Raw genomic sequence first — 24,596 nt, 5'->3', positions numbered from 1 at the left:
AGTTGGTGGTCGTTTTCTATCATATGAGCTGCTACAGGCGAGGTTGTACTTTCTCTTCTGATGTCATTCTGATGTTCGGCAATTCTGACCATGAAATCTCGTTCTGTTTCACCGATATAAACAGCAGGACACGAATTGCATTGTATACTGTAAACTCCTGCTCTTGGCTTTTGCAATTTCTGTTTGGCGTTACAAACAATTGATCCAATTTTCGGACCAGGAAAGTAGCCAATATCTACATCCATTTTGTTTCCTAAATATGAAGCGATTTTAGATGTTACGTCTCCAGCCCAGGGAAGAATAATTCTTTTTTTGATTTCTTCATCTTTTTTGTTGTTGGGGTATTTTTCCGTCAATTTCTTCTTCTACTGTGAATTGAATAGAAGGATGAAAACTATTAATATCTCTTAGTATTTTATCTTGATTTCTTCCTCTGGCTATGCACAGTACGTCATCCACGTAGCGTCTCCAAAAGTAGATAAACCGGTTATTCTTAATTTTGGTTAACTCCAGTTTTTGTAGAAAAAATTCTGCTATTATTGGAGATAGTGGTGATCCCATCGCAGTACCATAGTTCTGCTTGTAGTATTGGTTTTGGAACTGGAAATATGAAGAGGTTGTGCATAATTCTAGGAGAGACATGATATCATTGATGGGTAATGAGGTCAATTTTTTTAGATCTGGATATTCTTCTAATCTCTGTTTGATGTATTCAAGAGTCTCTGGAATTGGAACCATTGTAAACAGTGAAGTGACATCGAAAGATACTTTCTTATCTCCAGGTCGAGATCTCGTTTTCTTTAGTTCTTCAACAAATTCTGTCGAGTTTTTTATGGAGAACTCATGTTTGGAAGCGACTTTTGTTAGAATGTTTGCTAGGTATTTAGACAATTTGTAGGTTGGAGAGTTTCGGTAATCAACAACTGGACGTAAAGGGATGTCTTTCTTGTGAACCTTTGGGGCTCCATAGATGATTGGTGACCTTGGGGTTTTTTCCAATAGATGTTCTGGGAGAAGTTTGAGTTCCGTCAGTTTGTGGCACTTTTCAGCTACTAATTTGGCATATAGTGGAGTTGGATCATGATTTAAAATTGTATATGGACCTGTTACAATCATGGATGACATTTTTTCCATGTATTTGTTTCTGTCCATTATGACAACAGAATTTCCTTTGTCAGCTTTTGTAATGCAAATTGTATCATCCTCTAATAGTGATTTGATTGAATTTCTTATCCAGGCTTCCCAGCGTTGTTTTGTTTTTTCTTTTTGAATGTTTTGAGACATTATTTTTGCTACCCCAGTCCTGATTTTATTTTCTGATGATCTGTCAGTTCTATATCCATCATGCGAAGTTCTATCGTGGCAGCAGTGTCGCACATTGTGTAACCAACATTTTTTACTGGCAGTGAAAAGTTTAGTCCCAAGTTGAGCAGTTGTTCTTCAAATTTTGTGAGAGGACGAGATGACATGTTGTTGATGGTAGGTTTGCATAGTAAGTCTTTATTGGTCTGATAAACTTTGTTCAAATATTGATCCACATTTTTCTCCATTAAGTTCTTGAATTTCTCCTTCTGAGTTTGGCTTATTTTTAAGTGGACGATATTCCTCATTGTGTTCATTAAATTACAGAGCCAATTCCACAGAGACGGGATTGATGAACGAATAGTTGATCTTAGTTTTGCAATATCAGTTTGAACATGATTTGATTTCGTATAGTTGATATTTATCATGCAATTTAGTAATCTTGATTCAGTGTGTTGTTGCATCTTATTCATTTTGTCATGCGATCCAAATCTTCTGGGAAATTCCTTGAGTTGTAGTCCTCTTGGCATTACATCGTGTTTCTTACAGCGTCTCAGGAATATGATGTGATTAGTCAAATGAATATCTTGTTTATATGATGACTCCAATTTCTTTATATTGCGGATAACTTCTTCACTTGCTTCACCGCGAAGCTTTCTAAGGATTTCGTAGAACTTTTTCTATCCTCCGAGAATATTATGATCACTCATTTCTGCGGTTTTCGGGGATTATTTCTTGACCAAAAACGGTCATAAAATCGGTCAAAAAGCCGTCACAAAATTGACCAAAGCCGTCATAAAATCGACCATAAAACGGTCACAAAATGGATCAAAGGGATCACAAAATCCCTCCGACACGGTAATAAAATCGACTATAAAACGGTCACAAAATCGACCAAACCAGGTCACAAACTCTCCCCAAAACGATCATAAAATCGACCAAATAAAGTCACAAAATCGGCCAAAAACGGTCATAATATTGACCAAATTGGTCACAAAATCCCCCCAAATTGATCTAAAATTCGACTATTTTTGTTACCCTAATCTCCCATCCACTAAATAATTTGTGTCCCATTCCAAACATATGTGTCAACTCACCTCATGCGCCCCGACGAAGAGGAGGACGGAGAAGACGAGCACGACGGCGGAAGCGGCCCCCATGCCCGCACGATACGCATAAATATCCTTTTTCTCCGCCGTTCGCAGAAAGGGTGGCGTATTGGGTCGTGTGGCGTCCAAAATTAATACGAGACACGTAATGAGACAGAGCAGCTGCAAGAAATTAAGAAACGAAAATAATTCGGGCGTGGCAAAATTGGCAATGTTTCGTTTCATCCAGATCCAGTTAGAATTTTTGCACGGCAAAATGCAAAAAATTGCGAGAAATATGCGCCGCGCCGTAGGAACTATCGTGGCGGGAAGGAGTATCTCGTGCCGTGCATTTCATGCAGGTCAAAATACCTGAAAGAAACCGGTCTCTTCCCGTTTTATCTTGGATATGGTCATTTGCACCCGAAACCCGGGTAAAAACAGTGAAAATTCAGGGAAAAAACGAGGTCTTGCAGTGCAAAGGAAGCAACGCCAGAAATGCGAAGTGCAAGAAATATGCGCCATCTAGCCACGCGCGCGGGCGCGCGCACGCGCGGTATGAAGTAATTATAGCGGCGGGGCGTAGTTTCTTGCGCCTTGGATTTTTTGCAGGTTAAAAAAAATAGCTAAAAAACTGCTTTCTCTTTATTTCCCGTTATTTCTTGCACCTGAATAAAACAATGAAAATTGGGAAGTAAATGACTCACAATTTCGGAAAGGGCGATACATCTGACCGCACATTGTAAATGGTTATAACAGCACAAGCAGGGATTCGTGGTTTCAGGAGGGGGAGGAGCTACAGGGGGACGAGCCTGAGAGGGAGAAGCTTGAGGTGCGGTAGATTAAGACATTTTAAAGGTGGGAATTTAGCACAAAAAGTGGGTGGGTGACACGAAAAACCGGAAATGCCCCCGAGAAAAAGTTGGGTTTGTAATTTTTTTGGTGTCCCGGATTCCCAGTGGCGTCGGATGTTTTAGTAGTCTCGTAATTTAACCAGCCAGAAGTGGATAAAAAGGGGGCGTGGTCGCTCCCAGACAAAAAACGGGGTAGGAATCCGGCTCACTTAATGTTTCCAAATTTTGTTCAGCTAAATATTTCTGATCACTCATTTCTGCGGTTTTCGGGGATTATTTCTTGATTTTATTGTTGAAAATTGCTAGCTTTCAATGAACTACTGTCATTTTCATCAGGCAAGAATACAAAGATATCGGATACAAATCTAAACCATACATTCCTTTGACAAGTGAAAAATGGGAATTAATTGTCAGTAAATGTTACTTAGTCACAGTTAAATTATAAAAAATTAAATAATAATTAATTAATTAAAATTAAGTAAATATTTCTGCACTGCGATTGGTCACCCTCTGAAATTAAAAAGAAAAGATGCTCGAGATTTTAATCCTTGTTATGATGAATGATCTTTACCTTGCTTTATGTTTGTTGGTTAGGTACATTTTGAAGGTGGGAATTTAGGCGAAAAAGTGGGTGTGGTTGGACGAAAAATGGTGCGGAAACTGGAAATGCCCCCGAGAGAAAAGTGGGTTTTAAGTACAATTATCTTACCCAAACTGTGTAGTACTTTCTTTTCTTTATAATTCACTCTAGTACAATTTAAAGTACAATTTTTCGGTGTCACGGATTCACGGTGGCGTCGGACCTTTTACTAGTTTCGTAATTTAGCCAGCCAGGTGTGGATAAAAAAGCGGGTGTGGTCGTGATGTGGCAAAAATGGTGTAAATTTAAGAGAGTTGTTTTTGACCCCGTATTTTTTCTGGACGTTCGATTGCTTAACTTTTGGTATCGTAGGAACGCTTGGATTTTAATGGGACCCTTAAGGGTGCTAATTATTTCAGGGATTCGTACTTGCCCATATTTTGTTTAGGTGAGGCGTTCAGGATGTGATCAAACAGCACCAAATTTAAAATGTACAGACATTTCGGCGTGAGAGTCATGTGGGAGTGGATGATCCGAGCAAAAAATTTGCCGTGCCAATTTTGCACTCGTTCCGCTTTTTAAAATCGATGGGACTTTGCAATTCCTTTATTAGTAGCAACATATACATACATATACATACGTCTGATACTCATTTATTTGTTATTTGACATGATATTTCATACAATACATACAAAAATGTAATTTTATGAAAATAATATTGTCAATTTGGCATCTAAGCGGTTGCAGGTGTTTTGGAGTTTCTTTGGTCTATTCTGGAAATGTTCCGGAAATTGTTAATAGTTAGCGTAAGACTGATCAAACTCAGCACTTTTAAATCACTTCTCCGCTCTGGGAATTTATTTTAAAATTCTGCACGAGCAAATTTGTAGGGCAAGTCGTTCCCAACTTTTTAAAAATATACACCCCAAATTTTGACCCTTTTTGGCGGAGGAGATCTCAAGTTTAAGAAACCTTCAGAAAAATTGGAACTCGTCGAAACTGGCCTCAAAAACTCAACGCTGTTCCATCAATCAACTCACCGACTACAAATTGGTCGTCCAGAATTTTAAAATAAGATCCCAGAAACGAGAAATAATTAAAAAAGGTGCTATTCAATTTTGACGATCTTGAGTCTTCTTTACGTGCATAAAACGCTTAATAAATTCGAGATTTTGATTGAATCCCTTTCGTTTTTGAAGGTGTCGTTCCCGTTCCGACTTCCGGTTTCTGATAATGTTGCGAATATTGTTTTTGTGCCGATTGTTGTGCATGGCTGACCACATTGGCTTGCGAGTAGTTCACGTTGGGTTGGGCGGGTTGATAGTAGGCCGATTGTTGTGGGGGCGGGGGCATCATCCCCCCCAAATTTTCACCCCCATGTGCGTTTTCATACAGCCAAATTTCTAGGGCGAAGCAGTGCACGACGTAGAACGTGTAGCACGCCCAAAGGACCCCGCTGAGAACCAAGGTTGCCGGACCAAAGTTGTCGTGGCTCAACATTTGTTGCATGGAGAAAGCAAAATTTACCGCGTTTATGATCACGTGAACAATCATCCATAGCTGGCAGGCTCCAAGGATTCGCTAGAATTTCGAATTTATAATTATAATTTGTTGCAATTAACGAATTGAATATGTACATGTTTTTTTGCAAGCATTTTTTGCTAAAAGAAGAGACGGATTGATAAAAAAATTGACCAAATAGGTCAACAATGGAGGTAAAAGGGTCATAAAATCGACCAAATCGGTTGGAAATCGATTTTTTTCATAGCAATTGATCATCTATTAATTCATCCAAAAATTGCTCGAAAACGGTCACAAAATCGAGCAAATTGGTCGATAGTGGACCAAAAAGGTCATAAAATCGAGTATCCTTTCCCAGAAGTCGACCATTTTTTTCAAAAATTGCTCAAAAACTGTAAAAAAATCTACCAAATCGGTTGAAAATCGATTTTTTTCACGTCAGTCGACCATCCATCAATTTGTCCAAAAATCGTTCGAAAACGGTCATAATATCGACTAAATTCGATGAAAATCGACCAAAAACGGTCGTAATATAGACTAAATTAGATGAAAATCGACCAAAAACGGTCATACGATCGACCAAATTGATTGAAAATCGACTATTTTTTCACGATAATCGACCACCAACTAAAGATACATCATTCCAATAATATTTTCAAGCTGACCTTATTCGCTCCGGAGAGGAGGACGATTGCGACCATCAGCGTGACGAAGCAAGCAAACGCCTCCAGCCCACAATATAACCTCAGATCACCGGAATCCACACCTTCTCGCCACGATGGGAGCGGAGAGAGAAGATCTGCGGCTGTCAAAGCGTATATAAGGCCAGCGATAAAAGAGGATATCTGCAAATAAAAGTAAAATGGAACCTTTTTCAAGCTACCTGTTCACCTTCATTCATTTAAGTGATTTTGATGGTGACTGATAGACAATTAAAATGAATTTCTTGCGATTTGAGTGAAAATGATTGAAAGATTCCATCATTTCAGATGAATGACTGTGAATGAAGGATTTTTCACTCATTTCATTTTTCACCCTATCCTTAATACATGGGGCGAAGGAAGAAATGAAGTCAGATGAAGTGAAATGACATGAGTTTGAAAGTAAATGACACATGAATGTGAATGAAAATCTTCACTCAGAAATCGCGATGGCCGAACTTTGAATGAAAAAAGTTTTTTTGAACAGGTACATATGATGTGTAGCTTACCATGTCCAGAATGGCGATACATTTGACAGCGTGGGATAACTTGCGACAGCAGCACAAACAAGGATTCCTCGTTTCCGGGGGAGATGGAGATAAAGGTTGGTACATTTTTCAAGGGTGGGAATTTTGGCCAAAAAGTGGGTGTGGGTGAGGCGAAAAATGGTACGGAAACTGGAAAGGTGGGTTTGTAGCGAGTCCTATTTTTCGGTGTCACGGATTCCTCGTGGCGCGACGTCAGAGATTTTAGTAATTTACATAACCGGAAGTGGAGAAACAAGGGGTGTGACAAAAAATCGTGTAAATTAGTGGAAGTGAGCTTGTTTTTTAAGGCGCTGGAATTTCTTCCGTGCCGCATTTTTTTTTCTTGGGGATAAATACAATTGCATGGCTTTTAGTATCATAGGAACGGTACGCTATGATTGGAATAGAGCCCTTGATGAGGGCACTAAATGCCCTGGGGGGGAGGGGGTATATTAAAAGGAATAAAAATTCCTTTTTTAGACCGATTTAAATTTGCAATTACATAATTATTAGCAACATTTGTACATACGTCCGATACTTCTTTATTAATTAATTGACATCATCTTTCGTACATTTCATGCAATTGATAAATAAATAAAATTATTAGAAATTTGACATCTTGGCGGCATGCGTCTTTTGGACTGGGAATTGTTAAGGTAGAAGTGGATGACTCATCGTAAAAATCAGCACATTTTTAATCATTTCTCCGCTATGGGAATTTATTTTAAAATTCTGAACCACAAATTTGTAGAGCAGGGAGTTCTCAAGCTTTTGAAAATATACACGCCAAATTTTGACACTTTTTAACGGAGGAGATCTCAAGTTTAAGAAGCCTTCAGAAAAATTGGAACTCGTCGAAACTGGTTCAAAAAACTCTTCGGCATTCCATCAATCAACTCACTGACGGCAAATTTGTCGTACAGAATTTTGAAATAAGTTCCCAGAGGGGAGAAATTGTTAAAAATGTGCTAATTTTTCCGATTTTGGTGACGAGTCCTATTTACATTTATTAAATTTGCGATTTAGATTGAATCTTTTTCCATCCCGTTTTTGAAGGCGTCGTTCCCGTTTTGACTTCCGGTTTCTTAAACTGTTGCGAATGTTGTTGTTGTGCCGATTGTCGTGGATGGGTGACCACCTTGACGTTTGAGTAATTCACGTTGGGTTGGGCGGGTTGATAGTAGGCGGATTGTTGCGGGGGCGCAGGGGGCATCATCCCCCCCACATTTTCGCCCCCATGTGCGTTTTCATACACCCAAATTTCCAGTGCGAAGCAGTGCACGACGTAGAACGTGTAGCACGCCCAGAGGACCCCGCTGAGGACCAAAGTTATCGCGAAATACTTGCCAAATTCCAGAATTTGTTGGATGAGGAAGCCGTAATGGGCCGCGCTTATGAGCACGTGGACAACCATCCACGCCTGGCAGGGTCCAATGACTCGCTAGAATTTAAAATAATAAATGGTCATTAAGATTTTAAAGCAACCACCAAAATTAGAGTCAAATTGGGCAAAAATTCGACCAAATAAGTCGACAATGGACAAAAAGCAGTAATAAAATTGATTAATAATGGTCGATTTTTCATTCCTATCAAACATCAATGAATTTTTCTAAAAATCGAGCAAAAATATTGAGGAAATAGAAAAAAAACAAATAAAAAGGTCGTAAAATTGATCAAAACGGTGACAAAATCGATTAAAATCGATCATAAAATGGGCCAAATCAGTCATAAAATCCACCTAAATCCGGTCACAAAATCGCCCCAATCGGTCACAAAATCGTCCAAACCGGTTATAAAATCGGATAAAATACGGTCATTAAATCCATCTAAAACCGGTCACAAAATCGTCAAATCGATCAGAAAATCGTCCAAAACGGTCAAAAGCGGTCATAAAATTCCCTATTTTTTCACGGCAATCCATCATAAACCGTTGATACCCCATTCCAATAATCGATATTTGCAAACTGACCTTATTCGCTCCGACGAGGAGGAGAATGGCGGTCGCGATCGTGACGAGGCAAGCACACAGCTCCAGAGCGCAATATATCTTGAGAGATTCTCGTTCCACCTTGTCCCACGGCCCGGGCGGATGGAAAAGATTTGCGGCGGCCAAAGCGTAGAAAATTCCCGCGATGAAAGAAGACACCTGCAAGTAAAAGCATACCTGTTCAAAAAATCTTTTTTCATTCAAAGTTCAAGTCATTTCATTTCACTTCATCTCACTTCATTTCATACTTCGCCCCATGTATTACGCATTGGGCGAAAAATTAAAGGAGTGATAGTTTTCATTCATAATCAGTCACATGAATGAAAGTGAACAGGTATGAGTAAAAGTGAAATATGAAATTTGTCTAGTTCGGGGAATGGGGCGGGGATTGGGGGATTTATAGTGTTGGTTAGGGTGCGAGAAACCACTTGCAACTATACCTGTTCACTGTCATTCATTTGACTGATTTGAATACTGAATGATGGTGAATAAAAATGAATGTCCTGTGATTTGAATGAAAATGACTGAAAGACTCCGTCATTTCGGATGAGTGACTGTGAATGAAAATATTTTTCACTCATTTTATTTTTCACCCTATGCTCAATACATGGGTGAAAGTAGTGACTACTTGACCACGTGGTTTGAGTGAAAGTAACCACGTGGAAGAAATAACTGCAAGAAAGTAGTTGTTTGCAGCTATTTTGACCTGCAAGAAATGCACAGCGCAAGAAACTATGTACGCCCCGCCGCTATACTTCACACGGCGCGTGGCTGGATGGCGCATATTTCTTGCACTTTCTCCCAGTTTCTTGCACCTCGCATTTCTTGCATTACTTCTTAACCGCAAGAAACGAAACACTGTTTGAGAAATGATTTACAATCAAAAGAATGGCCATCCACCGGACCCCCTCTGACAATGTGGTACAATATAACGAGCAAGGATTTTTGGTTTGAGGACGACGATCTTGAGACATGGAGAAGATTGAGGCATTTTGAAGGTGAGAATTTAGGTCCAAAAAGTGGGTGTGGTTGGTGAGTGAGACGAAAAATGATGTGCGAAGCCCGAGAGAAAGTGGGTTTGTCCTGAGTGCAATTTTTTGGTGCCACGGATTCCTCGTGGCGTTGGAGAGCTTAGTAGATAGATAGATAGATAGAAGATTTATTTCTCATTAGATATGGCCGAGGCCCTCATCATTATAAGGTTACAGAGTTGTACATATGTGCAAATGTATAGATAACCAAATAGGTAGCCAGAGGAATGGAGGAAAAACCCAACTATGGTGGAGAGTTGGGAAAACCTCCATCACCTCTGGGAATGTGGCCCAGAGGTCCATTCGGCTCTGACTACCTGGACACCAGATATGCCAATGAATGATAGAGATCATAGGTAGATCCCATGAGATAGTGGTGATATCCAAACGAGGACGGCGCCGTGACGGCGGAAGTAAGATGAGTGAAGGTTGTTGGGCGGGGCGTCCACGGACCACGAACTACCTTAGCGCCCTCACGGGCACGGGCTACGTGTCCCCTTCACGGTCACACAGTGTGACCAGGGCCGAGCGACACTACCCACTTGCCCCTTCACCCCTCACAGCACAACCAGGTCATGGGACCCCCGTAGGCCCGACTACGCTGCCCACCGCCATGCACGACCCCGTCCTCACTCTTCCACCAACCACCCCCCACGGTCACCACCCCGACATACCAAACAATGACCTACCTGGGGGAGTCCTCCATGGCGTAGATCCTCCCGTGCACTGGGTCCGGCGAATCCATCTTCGCCTGATGGCTCAGCTTGTCGTTGCTGGGACGGGTGTGGCAGGGGGTGTCACCAGGCACGCAGGTGGGGGGTGTGAGTGGACGAGGCTCACATGGCGAAAAGGCTGGGACACACTTGACTTGCCCTGGCACACCCGCGACCCAGATGGAAGAGCGAGAATCCAGTTGCAGAGCGAGAGAGAGACACGTTGTGCACGGTTGGAGGCCAAAGAGGATCCTGGAGAGCTTAGTAATTCGGTAATTTGATCGGGGGTGGAGAAAAAGGGGGTGTGACAAAAAATCGTGTAAATGTGCAAAAATCGCGAGTTATTTGGCGCCGCTTTTGCTATTGGCATGATTTCCGCACTTTTGGTATCGTAGGAACTCTAAGTAGGAGTAATTAATGTGACAATCCTTAATTAAGGCAGGCTTGCTAATTAATTAATTAATTATTTGCAGCGTACATACATACTTCTGATATTAATTAGTTAATTAATTGACATATTCTTGAACGTTGAACGTAATTTTGTTTAACCGAGTCGCCCATCGGTAAAAATTTCCTATAAATTTGGCGTCTCACTCAGCCGTTGTTCGGACGGCTTTGACTTCCGGTTGCGACGCGGAAATTGTTATTTTACTGACGAAAGTTAAGGTACCACAAGAGAGTTGGCAAGGAATTATACCACTCAGTTTGATTGTAATTTTCTCAGAAATTATAGTAGGTAGAAATTTGGTTCAAATACAAATTTTGTAAAAAAATTACTACTCTAAATTTTGGTAAATGTCCCCTTCTGCTGTTACTTATACTTACGTATTTATATCCAAAATAGTCGACCATGATGAATTTTTTTTAAAACGTCCTAGCGTCAAAACCATACGGAGCACAAACGTGGGACGACTCCCACATCGTGCGAAATAGTTTTACTTGGGGAGCATAATGGGTCTCATTTCCATATTGTCTTCCATACTTTTCGAAATAGCATTTCTATACTTGCCCCTCCATATTATTTTATGTTTCTGAGGTCAAAAATGGTTCACATCTCTTTACCAGACACAAATGAGCCCACAAACCGATTATACACCCTGCAGAAATATATAATGATTCCAAATAACAACCATTATGACCTTAAAGTCCATCCCCTCCATCTCGGGGAGCTCTTAAAAATGCCCCAATGCCCTTGTTGTTATGCGGAGCCGTACTTCATGTCTTGACTCATTTTCTCTAAAAAATCATGTTGCAGAAAAAATTGAAATATTCAACCTCTTGTGGTACCTTAACCTTATCGTGTAAATAAAATAATTAAGATAAGGCAGGTTGTAAGTAAACTTGTAAATAAACTATATTAATGGGACAATAATTAATTAAGGCATCCTAATTGTCATTAATTGTTAGCAGCATACACATATATTTAGATACGTGCTTATCTACTTATTAATTAATTGACATCTTCTCTCGTACAAATTGCAGTACAAAAATATAATTTTGCTCAACCCACGGATAAAAATGTAAAAATACAAATGCGGCTGCTGAGGCCTTGTTCTGACGGCTTTGACTTCCGGTTTGCTGATATTGTAGTGGATATTGCAAATTTTTTTGGCGAACATTGGTGTTGTTGATAGGCGGGTTGAGGATGTAAACATGCAAATAAACTCTATTTATTATAGCGGGACAGAAATTAAGGCACGCTTGTAATTAGTTAATTATTAGACTTTATGCTTTAGACTTTATTATTACACTTATTGATTATTAATTATTAATTAATTATTCAAATTATTAATTATTAATTAATTATTCAAATTATTATTATTAATTAATTATTTATTTATTAATTGACACCCTCTTAAATTGACACCTAATAAAACCCAATAAAACCCAATAAAACCCATTAAAACCCAAATAAAACCCAATTAACATGGTAAAACCCATTAAAACCCATGGGTTTTATAATTTTGGATTAAAACCCTGGGTTTTTCCGAACCCTGATTTGCATCCCAAGAGGAGAAAACGGGCAGTAAAGTCGACAAATCTTACACTTTCCAACTTTACTGTGCGTTTTCTCCTCTTCTGATGCAAATTTTCTGCCAAATTAGTGTGAATCGATCATAAAAGTTTAATCAGGATAAAACTTGCACAACGGGCACGTTTGGCAGAGATGCTTGCATCCGAAGAGGAGAAATCGCGCAGTATTCTTGGAAAGTGTAAATTTGTCGACTTTACTGTGCGTTTTCTCCTCTTTGGATGCAAATATCTCGGCCAAACGTGCCCATTGGGAGATCGTGTCCTTCGTAAATTTCATCCTACTTAAATTTGTCACCGACTGACACTAATTTTAGCGACGGTGTGTACATACAAGAGTTGGAAACACACTCACCTTTTTCACTCCGATGAGAAGGACGATCGCTGTGATAAGCATGAGGACGCAGATAACCGTCAGGAGCAAGAATGTTATTGTTTGCTTCATCAAGTCTGTGCTTCTCACAGGCTTGAAACCGGCCAGAAATAGGTATATCAAAGATAAGATGGCGTTGCTCACCTGCAAATCAAAAACATTCTTCAAACGGGGATCCTTTTAAGCGGGGATGGGCAATCCCAAGATTTTCGTCGGTTTACTGACAATCATACATGTTCAAAAAATATTTATTCACTTAAAGTTCATTCATTCAAAGCCTTGAAAAAAAATATTCATTCCTTATTCACTCATTCATAATTTATAAAAAAATATTCATTAATTATGCGACATTTATTCATTATTCAGCATTCCTTCATTATCCATTGTGTTAAAAATTCACAGTGTTAGATGAATTTCTCAACTTTCCCTATGTATTAAGCATTGAGCAAAAAAAGAATGATGAAAAAAATGTTCATTCATTCTTCATTCTCACGAATTGAATAGATGAGTGATGTGACGAAAAATCGGGTAAATTAGAGACTGAATTGTTTGTTGTGGTTTTTTTGGGCCCGACTGCCTGACTTTTGGTATCGTAGGAACTCTAGGATTGTAATTATTTTGGCAATACTTAATTGCTAATTAATTAATTATTAACAGCATATTTACATAATTTTGTTATTTATTAATTAGTTGACATCTTCTTTCGTAGTAGGTTGCATATAAAATACGTAATATTGTTCAGCCCATTGGTAAAAATTTACTGTAAATTTGACGTCTCAGCGATTGTTCCGACGGCTTTGACTTCCGGTTGTGGAAAACTGGAAACTGTTGCGGAGATTGTTATCTAACTGATGGATAAGTAGTTAACCGTGGCGTGGGAATAATTATAACTCGGATATGTTATGAATAAATGTGTAAATGTGTAAATGTGGAAATAAAATAAACTCGTTATTAGTCATTAGTGTGGCAATAATTAGGGTAATTAATTTTTAGCAGTTGGGGATATTGCAAATTTTGTGCAAATTGTGGCGAATATTCCTGTTTTTTTAATCATTAACGTTGAGATAGGCGGGTTGAGGATGTAAATATGTAACGGGACATCAATTATTAATTATTAAAACCTTAAATACATACCAGGTTTGTAATTAGTCTCGCAATACTTAAAATTGTAATTGATTAATTAATTAATTATTGGCAGCATGCATACGTCCGATACTTATTTATTAATTAATTGACATCCTGTCTCGTACACTTTGCAGTACAAAACTGTAATTTTGTTCAACCCACGGATAAAAATGTATCCCTAATTTACTGTGAATTTGGTCCTTGTGCGGTTTCTGTTCCCGATTTTACTTCCGGTCCTGGTTGTGCAAATATTAGCGCTTGTTGATATTGTGGGTAGTTAACGTTGGCCTGTGCATAGTTAAAGTACGGATGTCCTTCTCCGCCCTCAATCCCCGCGGGAAGTCCGAGCGGGTATTGGCCGATTTCTTGAATGAAGCAGAACATGACGTAGAACAGGTACACGTGCAAAACGATCCCGGTCAGGACACCGACTACGTAATAATACTCTTCGCTGTCCACGATTTGGAAGGCGGAGCAGCCAAAGTATACAGGTGCCAGGATGATGTTGGAAATAAACCAGGTGCAGCAGGCTTTGATGCTTCGCTACAATTCAGAATAATTACAATACAATTACGTATTTATTATACTTATGATGGAGGTCTCCCAGCGGGTGCGATCCGAATTTTTAGCAAATTAGTGCCAATCGATCGCAATTTTAATTAGGATGAAATTTACGAAAGACACGACCTCCCAATGGGCACGTTTGGCAGAGATATTTGCATCCGAAGAGGAGAAAAATCGTAGTAAAATTTAGAAACTATGAAATTTTTCGACTTTTTTGCAGGTTTTCTCTTCTTTGGATGCAAATATCTCAAAGCAAATAAGAATTACAATTACGTATTTGCTATCAAATGTACCTACCTGTTCAAAAATTTAGTTTTAGGCCTTTTAAGATGGCCTTATAGATTTGTCAAGATGTCCGTCTGTCTGTCCGTCAGAGATTCGTGATTAATTAATCGTGATTAACGGATTAAGGATTGGGATTAAGGATTAATAATCCTTAATGCTTAATCCCAACAAAAAAATGGGTGAAATCAATCCTTAATCCTTAATCCCGACGAAATATTTTTGCTCCATTAATCCTTAATGCTTAATCCCGACGAAGCATGCCCAAATTATTAATCCTTAATCGTGATTAGGATTAATTCTCACGAGAGATTAATACTGCGAATGAGCAAGGTAACAGTTATTCTCAACCATGTGATATTTTTCCATTCTTTCTACTTTCCTCTCCTGAAATTATCTAGCATGCATTATATTTTTTAACTTTATATTGTTGCTTCCATAAAAGTACTGATTCAATCGTTAATCATGGCGAACAGGAATCTAACTGAACTGAAAGGTTTGCCATTCGTTTTGACCGGCACATTTTTTGATGTCGAAGAACTTGACAAGTCTTGTGGCTCTGTAAAGGCCAGGGGCATAGCTTGTGCACCAAAACTTGCCGTAATTGGCGGGGATATTATTCCAACATTGATTTTTATTACGTACTTAACGCAACATTACTATATATTGCACGTTTTGTAAGTATTTGAGATTTGACACATTAATATCGCTGTGTCGATAATTCTGTGCAGGAAAATAAAAATTATATTAATCCTTAATCATGAATTAATCAGGATTAATTAATCCTTAATCCTTAATCCCGAATTCAAAAGCATTGTGAATTAATCCTTAATCCTTAATCCCAGCAAATTGAATTATTTAATTAATCCTGGACTAATCTAATCCCGGAATAACATTAATCCTTAATCCTTAATCCCACAAAAAAATTCATTAATCACGGATCTCTGCTGTCCGTCCGTCTGTAGGCAGGATAACTCTCTTTAAACAAAAGCTATCGAGTTGAAATTTTGCATGCTTCATCTTCAGGTGAAAAGTAAGGATGAGTTCGGAGATGGACATGATCGGTCAAGTGGTTGGCCGGTGGGGGTCATTTCCACCCAAATGTGTTGCCATTAACTAACAAAATGGTATTAATGCTATCTTAAAAGGCCCCGCAAAGTTGCTTAGAGTAAGTTTTTATCCATAAGTCAGTCATTCCGATTTTTGAGCGAAGATTTTCATTCACATTCATATATCATTTTCGTTCAAATTCATTTTATTTCATTTCACTTCATCTGACTTCATTTCTTATTTCGCCCCATGTATTAAGCATAGGGTGAAAAATGAAACGAGTGAGAAATCATTTCATTCATAGTTATTCATCTGAAATGACTGAAATGAATCTTTCACTCATTTTCATTCAAATCATAGGAAATTCATTTACATTCACCATCATTCTCTATCATATTCAGTCACATGAATGAAAGTGAACAGGTATGGATGCAAATATCTCTGCCAGGAGATCGTGTCTTTCGCAAATTTCATCCTGATTAAATTTATCATCGACTGACACAAATTTTAGCAAGGGAAGAACGACGCTATGTAAAATATTTGGAGACACACTCACCTTTTTCACTCCGTTGAGTAGGACGACCGCTGTGATAAGCATGACGACGCAGATAACCCCCAAGGCCAAGAATGCATTCAGTTGTGTCAATCTGTCATGCTTGAAAAAGGCTAGAATCAAGTTTACCAAAGCTAAGATGGCATTGGTCATACGACAAAATATATCTTGGAATAGACTGTTTCTTTCGCGAGGATGCTTTTTGGACGTGGGAAAACAACTTTTGAACACTCATCCATGCCCACTCTCGTTCTGTTTTTCTCTCCTCTTGTTTACTCAAGTCGAATAATTATACTGGAGAATTAATTATAAATTATAACAAATGTTCCAAATAATTAATAAACTTCAACCTTCCTTCTTTAATTTATTATTTTGAACTGGTTCTTATTCTCTTCTGTAGTGATTGGGGAGTGAATTTTGTAAATTATTTTTGGTAAAATTGCATTATTACGGCCTAGCTCGGATTTATTTCAGTGGACTAGCTCGGATTTGGCTGATAATTTTTGTGTAAATACCTATTATGGTCCCCTGAGCAAGAAAATACTTTTTTTTGCGGCGGTCTCGAAAATTAAAATTTCTAGAAAGCTTCGAAATTTTGTATAAAAATTATTTTTTGCCTCAGATTTTCCTGAAAATGATTTTATAGACTAATTAAACTATGCTCAACAAGAATATGAAGGATTTTTTGAAAAACATTCAATAGTAAAAAAGTTATAAATTATTGAAATTTTGTATACAAATTTTTCTTGGATGTTCCAGAGAATTTCAAGACTTTGTCTCAGTTTCCCACACGATAGGAATATTTTGTGGTAAAATCAGATTTTCGGGGTAAGATGAGATTTCTAGTTTCCAGCACTCCTAGCTAGCTCTCCTAGGTACCACTACTAGCTAGCTCTCCCAGATAGCTCTCCTAGGTAGCACTACTAGCTAGCTCTCCTTTTTCAAAAGCCATTTTTATGAAAATCTAAGAGAAAAATTATTTTTATACAAAATTTCAAAAATTTTTAGAAATTTTATTTTTTGAAACCGCCGCGAAAAAAGGTATTTTTATGCATATGGGACTTTAGGGTATTCACACAAAAAATTTCAGTCAAATCCGAGCTAGGCCGCTGTACTGCAATTTTACCATAATTTCTATACCAAATTTCAAAAATTGACAACGTTTTTGTTTTTCGAGACCGCCGTGAAAAAATTGAAAACTTATTTCCGCTATTTTGATTAAATTATAACCCATAAAATGAATGATTTTCGTTCAGATCATTTGTTGTATTGTAATATGATGCACACTTTTCTGTGTGGACGTGCTCTGGTGCTAAGTGTGGAAAGGCCCGTGCACCGCACCAAGTTGAGGCAAGTTGAGCTATCTATCTAACAGAGCTACATTTCTTATCGTGTGGGCATTGGTCACCTGCAAATCAAAAACATACTTCAAGCTACTCATACTTTAAACAGGGATGGGCAATCCCAAGATTACGGATTACAGATTAATTTAATAAAAATTTTCTTCTAATTATGGGATTAGGATTGCTTTGTCTGGTCAACCCGAGTGAATTATTTACATTTTAGATTACTTTAAAATATTAGTTTGCTGGTTTAAGGATTACGGATTAATATAATCCGATTTAAGTAATCCATTAGGATTGCCCATCTCTTTTAAGATGGCATTAACTTGAAAATTTCAGGTCGCAAGCTTTGGTTTTAAAAGAGTTATCGTACAGACGGACGGACAGAAAGACAGACATCCTGACAAATCTATAAACGGCCTAAAAAGGTCAGGGTTTGGAGGAGAACGTGAGACTTGTTAAGGTTGAATTTTGACAATGTCCCCTCGGTTCCACCGGCAATGGCGAGGAGAATAATAAATCAATATTGAGATCACTGCTTCCGGTGGACACTTGCAAGAAATAGTGGGGAGAAAGTGGTTTCATACAGCTACAGATTTTGACCTGCAAGAAACCACGTCCCACCGCTGCAGTTCATACGGCGCGTATTTCTCCCACTTACTTTCACCTCACATTTCTTGCATTATTACAACGCAAGAGAAACGAACCACTGCTTGAGAAATGACTTACAATCAAAAGAATGGCCATCATCCGGGCGCCCTGGGACAACGTGGTACTAAAGGCCGAGCAAGGATTCTTCATTTCACGAGGAGGAGGACGATCAGCTTGGTCCATTTTGATGAGGGTAGAAATTTAGGCCGAAAAGTGGGTGTGGTTGGTGTGTGACACGAAAAATGGTGAGGAAGGAAATGACCCCAAGGGAAAGTTGGGTTTGTGATGAGTGCAACTTTCCGGGGTCACGGATTCCCAGTGGCGTTGGGCAGCTTAGTAATTTAGTAATTTCGTCAGACCTGGAGAAAATGGGGGTGTGCTCGTGAGTGATGTGACGAAAAATCGGGTAATTAGAGACTGCGTTGTTTGTTGGGGGTTTTTTGGCCCGATTGTTTGACTTTTGGTATCGTAGGAACTTTAGGATTGTAATTATTTTGGGAATACTTCATTGCAATTAATTACTTAATTATTAGCAGAATATTTACATACTTCTGATATTAATTAATTAATTAATTAATTGACATCTTCTTCGTAAGTACGTTGCATACAAAAATACGTAATTTTGTTCAACCCATTTGTAAAAATTTCCTTTAGTGTCTCATCCTCAGTGGTTGTTTCGACGGCTTTGACTTCCGGTTTGGGAAAATGGAAACTGTTCCAGATATTGTTATCTTAACGATATTGTTATCTTATTTCCAGATATTGTTATCTTAACGATGGATAAGTAGTTAACCTTGGCTTGTAAATAACTATAATTCGGATAGGTTATAAATAAACATGTGTAAATAAACTCGTTATTATTTAGTGTGGCAATAATTAGGGTAATTAATTTTAAACAGCCTACACATTTATCTATGTACGTCCGATACTTATTTATTAATTAACTGCCATCCTTTCTCGTACATCGTGCACTACAAAACTGTAATTTTGTCCGACCCACGGGTAAAAATGTATCCTTAATTTACTCCGAATTCGACACTTGTGCGGGTGTTGGCATTGTTCCCGTTCTGACTTCCGGTTTTTTGAGATTGTGCAAACAGTGCTTGTGAAGAGTTAACGTTCGAATTAGCGGGTTCTTCCGCGTCTTCGCCCTCAATCTCCGCCGGAATTCCGAGCGGGTACTGGCGGATTTCTTGAATGAAGCAGTACACGGCGTAGAGCAGGGTCACGTGCAGGAGGACCCAGAGGAGGACAATCATCATCCAGTAATACTTCCCGCTGTCCACGATTTGGTAAGTAGAGCAGCCAAAGTATGAAATGTCCAGGAAGATGTTGGAAATAAGCCAGGTTTTGCAGTGTCCGATTCTTCGCTAGAATTCAGAATAATTACAATTACAATTACGTATTTGTTATGCTTATGATGGAGGTCTCCCAGCGGATGCGATCCGATTTTGAGGAAATTAGTTTCAATCGATGACAAATTTAATTAGGATGAAATTTGTGAAAGACGCGATCTCCCAATGGGCACGTTTTGGCAGAGATATTTGCGTCCCAAGAGGCGAAAATGTGTTTTAAAATCGACAAATTTTACACTGTCCAAATTTACTGTTTTCTCCACTTGGGATTCAAATATCTCTGCCAAAACGTGCCCATTGGGAGATCGCGTCTTTCACAAATTGCATTCTAATTAATTTTGTGACCGATTTAAGACACTAATTTGGCCAAAATCGGCATTTTATCTATTTCCGGGACAAAGATAGAAATCGGACCTACGCTGTAAATTCACTCAATCTCATTTGGAGCCGGATACCTCAAATATTTCTAGACGGACAACTTTTTTCGCAGCAAGGGGGCACGACCCTATGAAAATATTTGGAAACACACTCACCTTGTTGACTCCGATGAGAAGGACGATATCCGTGATAAGCATGATGACGCAGATAATCGCGAGGACCAAGAATGCTATCGCTTGTGTGAGGACAGGCTTGAAAATTTGGGAGCCTAGAAATATGTATAGCAAAGCTAAGAGGGCATTGGTCACCTGCAAAAAAAAACAACTTTGAGATGGCATTATTTAAGCTGTGTTTTGAGAGAAAGTCAGAGAGATGGACGGACAGACAGACAGACAAATCTATGTTTTAGGCCATCTTTAAATGACAATGTGGAGAAACATTAGCGGCGGGGAGGACGTGGGGACAGTTTTGGGGGTTGGAGGACGTATTAATATTGAATTTTCGGGGCAAAAATGTACCCCTGGTTATATCGCCACTGGGGCCAATTATAATCGATTTTGAGATCGCTGCTTCCGGTGAAAGTAGAAACAATAACTTGCAAGAAATAGCGGGGAGAAAGTGGTTACTTGCAGCTAAATATTTTGACCAGCAAGAAATGCAAGGTGCAGGAAACACGTGGCTAGATGCCGCATATTTTGTGCAATTTCTTGCACCTCGCATGTCTTGCATTTCTCGTCTTGTAATGCAAGAAATTTAGCAAATCACCACCAAGAAATGGACCCCTGCTTGAGAAATGACTTACAATCAAGACAATGGCCGTTCCACGGACGCCATCGGACAACGTGGTACCAAAGCACACGCAAGGGTTCTTCGTTTCAGGAGGAGAAGGAGGAGGACGATCTTGAGATGGAGTAGGTTGGTCCATTTTGATGAGGGTAGAAATTTAGCCGAAAAAGTGGGTGTGGTTGATTAGTGGCTCGAAAAGCGACCCCGAGAGAAAGTTGGGTTTGTCGCGAGTGCAATTTTTCGGGGTCACGAGTTCCTCGTGGCGTAGGACATTTTACTAATTTTGTAATTTAGCCAGGGGTGGATAAACAGGGGGCGTGGTCGTGTTGAGACAAAAAATGGTGTAAATTCGTGAAAGTGATGAGTTGTTAGGTACCTTGTTTTTCTTTTGGAACAATTGTCTGACTTTTGGTATCGTAGGAACTCGAGGATTTTAATTAGTCTGGCAATACTTGGGTGGTAATTGGCGAAGTAAAATTATCTGGGTGGCGGAGGGAGCTTGTAATTAATTATGTAATTATTGGCAGCACACGTGCCTCCGATACTTAATAATTAATTAATTGACATCTTCTTTCGTAAGTACATTGCACTATACAAAATACGTAATTTTGTTTAACCCATCGCCTCATCGGTAACAAAAAATTCCTGTAAAGTTGGCGTCTCAGCGATTGTTTCGACGGCTTTGAGTTGACTTCCGGTTGCGGAGAACTGGAAACTGTTGCGGATATTATCTTTCCGATGGAAAAGTAGTTAACCTTGGCGTGTGAATAATTATAATTGGGATAGGTTATGAATAAATATGTAATTAAATGTGTAAATAAACCCCATTAACGTGGCAATAATTAGGGTAATTACATAGGTAATTGTTAGCAGCATACACATTTACATATTTACGTGCGATACTTATTTGTTTATTACTCAATTGACATCGTTTCTCGTGCACTTCGCAGTACAAAAATGTAATTTTGTTCAACCCACGGATAAAAATGCGGTTGATGAAGGTTCTGACGGCTTTGACTTCCGGTTACTGATATTGTTGCGAATTTTGCCCTTGTACCGCTGTTCCCGACGGTACCGGCGTTGTCCCCGTGTTGACTTCCGGTTGTTGCAAATTTTGTCCAAATTGTGGCGGATATTGCGGTTGTCCAAATGCTGATTGTTGATACTGTGGACAGTTAACATTTGCCTGGAAGTAGTTAACGTTCGGAAAAGCGGGTTGATTATGTAAATATGCAAATAAACTAACTTTAAATGTGACAACAATTAAGGCGCCCATTACAATTGGTTAATTATTAGAAATTTACATACGTCCGATACTTATTTATTTATTAATTTACATCGTTTCCCGACAAAAATGAAATTTTGAACCCTTAATTTACTGCGAATTTTGCCCTTGCATTGCTGTTCCCGATGGTACCGGCGTTGTCCCCGTGTTGACTTCGGGTTGTTGCGGATATTGCAAATTTTGCCCAGATTGCGCCGGATATTGCAAATTTTGTCCAAATTGCGGCGGATATTGCGGCTGTGCAAATGCTGATTGTTGATACTGTGGATAGTTAACATTGGCCTGGGAGTAGTTAACGGTTGGATAAGCGGGTTGATAGTAGGAGGGTTGTGGCGATATCATCATTCCTCCCCCGCCGCCGCCCGCCATCCCCGCCGGAATTCCGAGCGGGTAGAGACGAATTTCGTCGATGAAGCAGTTCACGACGTAGAGCAGGTACCAGGAAAGGATGATTCCGAGCAGAACGGCGACCAGCAGGTAGTACGTGTCCGTCTTCACGACAGCGTAAATGGAAGAGCCAAAGTGTAAAATGTCGTAGATTAAGGTGGCAATGAACCACGTGCGGCAGGCGGCGATGCTTCGCTACAATTTACAAGACATATATCTGTTCAAAAATTTAACTTTCAAAATTTTTTAGTTTTTTGCTTCGCTAGAATTTAGAATATTCGATTATTTTTAGTGTACTCTAAATAAAAATGAGTAAAATTTACTCAAGGTTGGGTAAAAAAAAGGAATGTTGGACAAATTTTCTACAAAATTGGACAAATTTTGCACAATTTTGCACAAATTTTGAGTGTGGTCATTCACGGTGTCTGGTTCTTGTATGGAAAACAGTGGCCGCGGAAGGGTGCGTGGGGACAGAGGGACAAAATCCCCACGGGTTTTCGACGTCCGCATCATCTTATATACATAAACCCCTTCCTCCCCTATCCTACAATTTTGACATCCCCCCAGATGTCCCCACGGCTTCCGCGGCCACTGTATGTACATGCCTCGTAATGATAAAAATGTCAGAAGGACAAGTGGCCGCGGAACAGAGGGACAATGTCCCCACGGATGTTCGATGTCCGCGTTATCTGTCCATCTTAAATACATAAACCCCTATCCCACAATGTTAATGTCCCCACAGCTTCCGCGGCCACTGATAGAAAATAGTATCGTGGACTGGACAAAGAATGGGGAAAAAAATTTGTCTATTTGCAACCCGACAACTTTTTTTTGCGGGGAGAGGGAGCGATACTCTATTTAAAAAAAATAATTTTGAAACACTCACATTGTTCACTCCGGTGAGAAGGATGATCGCTGTGATAAGCATGAAGATGCAAATTATCCCCATGATCACGTGGGGTGCGCGTTCTTCGGGGGACAACTCCCTCTTGGCGAAAACCCCCATGGCCTGCACTACGGATCCCAAGCTCCAAGGGTGGAGATCACCTGCAAATAAAAAATTGACCATTGGGAGGCTGTAAAGGTATTGATTTGGAAATTATTAAGCATGACGGGTTTGATTTGAATTTCACCCCGCTCGCAATGTTAATCAAGTGGTCACGTCTTAGAAATTCCATCCCGCTTAAATATTTAATTTGGATTATGGGGGTGGAGATGGGACTTGTTTACATGGATAAGATACGATTTTGCTGAATTTTGGGCTGCCAATGGGGAAAAATAAGTAACCATCTTTTTGGAAATAACGGTGGAAAAGCGGTTTCTTGCAGGTAAATAGTTTGACCTGGAAGACATGCAAGGCGCAAGAAACGACGCCCCGTCGCGGTGGCGGTACTTCTGAACTGCGCACATTTCTCGCACTTTCTTGCACCTCGTATTTCTTGCCTGGTTTGTTTGATTTCCATTTCAAGAAGTGTAGCAATGTACCCATTTTTCTGAAACTTTTTTGCGAAATGACTTACAATCAAGAAAATGGCGAGCCCCCGGACGCCCTCGGTCAACGTGCTACAACAGCACGAGCAGGGATTCTTCGTTGCAGGAGGAAAAGCTTGAGAAGGATGAGGTCCAGGGGGTGGTTGGTACATTTTGAGGGTGGAAATTTAGGTCCAAAAAGTGGGTGTGGTTGGTTGGTTAGTGAGAAAAAAATGTGTGGAAGGAAATGCCCCCGAGAGAAAGTTGGGTTTGTGGTGAGTGCAATTTTTTGGCGTCACGGATTCCTCGTGGCGTCAGTCATTTTCGTAATTTAGTCATGAGTGGATATAAAGTGGGTGTGGTCGTGGTGTGACAAAAAATGTCCGTAAATTACGGAGAGTGAAAGTTATTTTTTGACACGGGAAGTTTTTTGATACCGTATTTTTTATTAGAATGATTGCTTGAATTTTGGTATCGTAGAAACGGTAGGATTCCCTTCATGAACGTTCAAAAAACACGGAGTGGAGTGGAATGGGAATGCCGTTGGGATATAGGGGTCAATTTGCGCCACGTTTTAAAAAGGGGGGAAACCTAAGGGGGGGGAGGGGTAAAAATGTTGCCAATTTTGTGTTGCGTTCCCAATGTGAGCGTTGCCTGAT

The 24,596-nt window shown here is 39.5% G+C and overlaps 3 protein-coding genes across 3 annotated transcripts; all 3 read right to left on the bottom strand.

Moving 5' to 3' along the window:
- Positions 1-321: 321 nt before the first annotated feature.
- Positions 322-1,284, bottom strand: LOC110862189. Its single transcript, XM_022111369.1, has one exon. It carries the CDS (start codon positions 1,282-1,284, stop codon positions 322-324), a length of 963 nt encoding a protein of 320 aa, XP_021967061.1.
- Positions 1,285-19,202: 17,918 nt separating this feature from the next.
- LOC118433394 lies at positions 19,203-21,117 on the bottom strand. The gene is made up of 3 exons (XM_035845308.1): positions 20,812-21,117; positions 20,165-20,317; positions 19,203-19,646 (listed from the first exon to the last, which is right to left on the bottom strand). Exons 1-3 carry the CDS (start codon positions 20,932-20,934, stop codon positions 19,293-19,295), a joined length of 630 nt encoding a protein of 209 aa, XP_035701201.1. The 5' UTR covers positions 20,935-21,117; the 3' UTR covers positions 19,203-19,292.
- Positions 21,118-22,100: 983 nt separating this feature from the next.
- On the bottom strand, positions 22,101-24,329 carry LOC118433398. Its single transcript, XM_035845310.1, has 3 exons — positions 23,988-24,329; positions 23,354-23,514; positions 22,101-22,662 (listed from the first exon to the last, which is right to left on the bottom strand). The coding sequence occupies exons 2-3, from the start codon at positions 23,471-23,473 to the stop codon at positions 22,171-22,173; spliced, it is 612 nt and encodes a 203-aa protein (XP_035701203.1). The 5' UTR covers positions 23,474-23,514; positions 23,988-24,329; the 3' UTR covers positions 22,101-22,170.
- Between the last annotated feature and the right edge of the window lie 267 nt (positions 24,330-24,596).

This window comes from Folsomia candida, unplaced genomic scaffold (genome assembly GCF_002217175.1).
Source record: "Folsomia candida strain VU population unplaced genomic scaffold, ASM221717v1 Fcan01_Sc050, whole genome shotgun sequence".
In the NCBI taxonomy this organism is placed as follows: Eukaryota; Metazoa; Arthropoda; class Collembola; order Entomobryomorpha; family Isotomidae; genus Folsomia; species Folsomia candida.
This window is presented reverse-complemented; position numbering and strand designations above follow the sequence as displayed.

Coding starts and splice junctions, on each gene's coding strand:
- LOC110862189 (XM_022111369.1), bottom strand. CDS start 1,284: ATGTCTCAAAACATTCAAAAAGAAAAAACAAAACAACGCTGGGAAGCC.
- LOC118433394 (XM_035845308.1), bottom strand. CDS start 20,934: ATGGACCAACCTACTCCATCTCAAGATCGTCCTCCTCCTTCTCCTCCT. Junction 20,318..20,811: donor GAACGGCCATTGTCTTGATT/GTAAGTCATTTC, acceptor TTTTTTTTGCAG/GTGACCAATGCCCTCTTAGC. Junction 19,647..20,164: donor TTCTCATCGGAGTCAACAAG/GTGAGTGTGTTT, acceptor TCTGAATTCTAG/CGAAGAATCGGACACTGCAA.
- LOC118433398 (XM_035845310.1), bottom strand. CDS start 23,473: ATGGGGGTTTTCGCCAAGAGGGAGTTGTCCCCCGAAGAACGCGCACCC. Junction 22,663..23,353: donor TTCTCACCGGAGTGAACAAT/GTGAGTGTTTCA, acceptor TGTAAATTGTAG/CGAAGCATCGCCGCCTGCCG.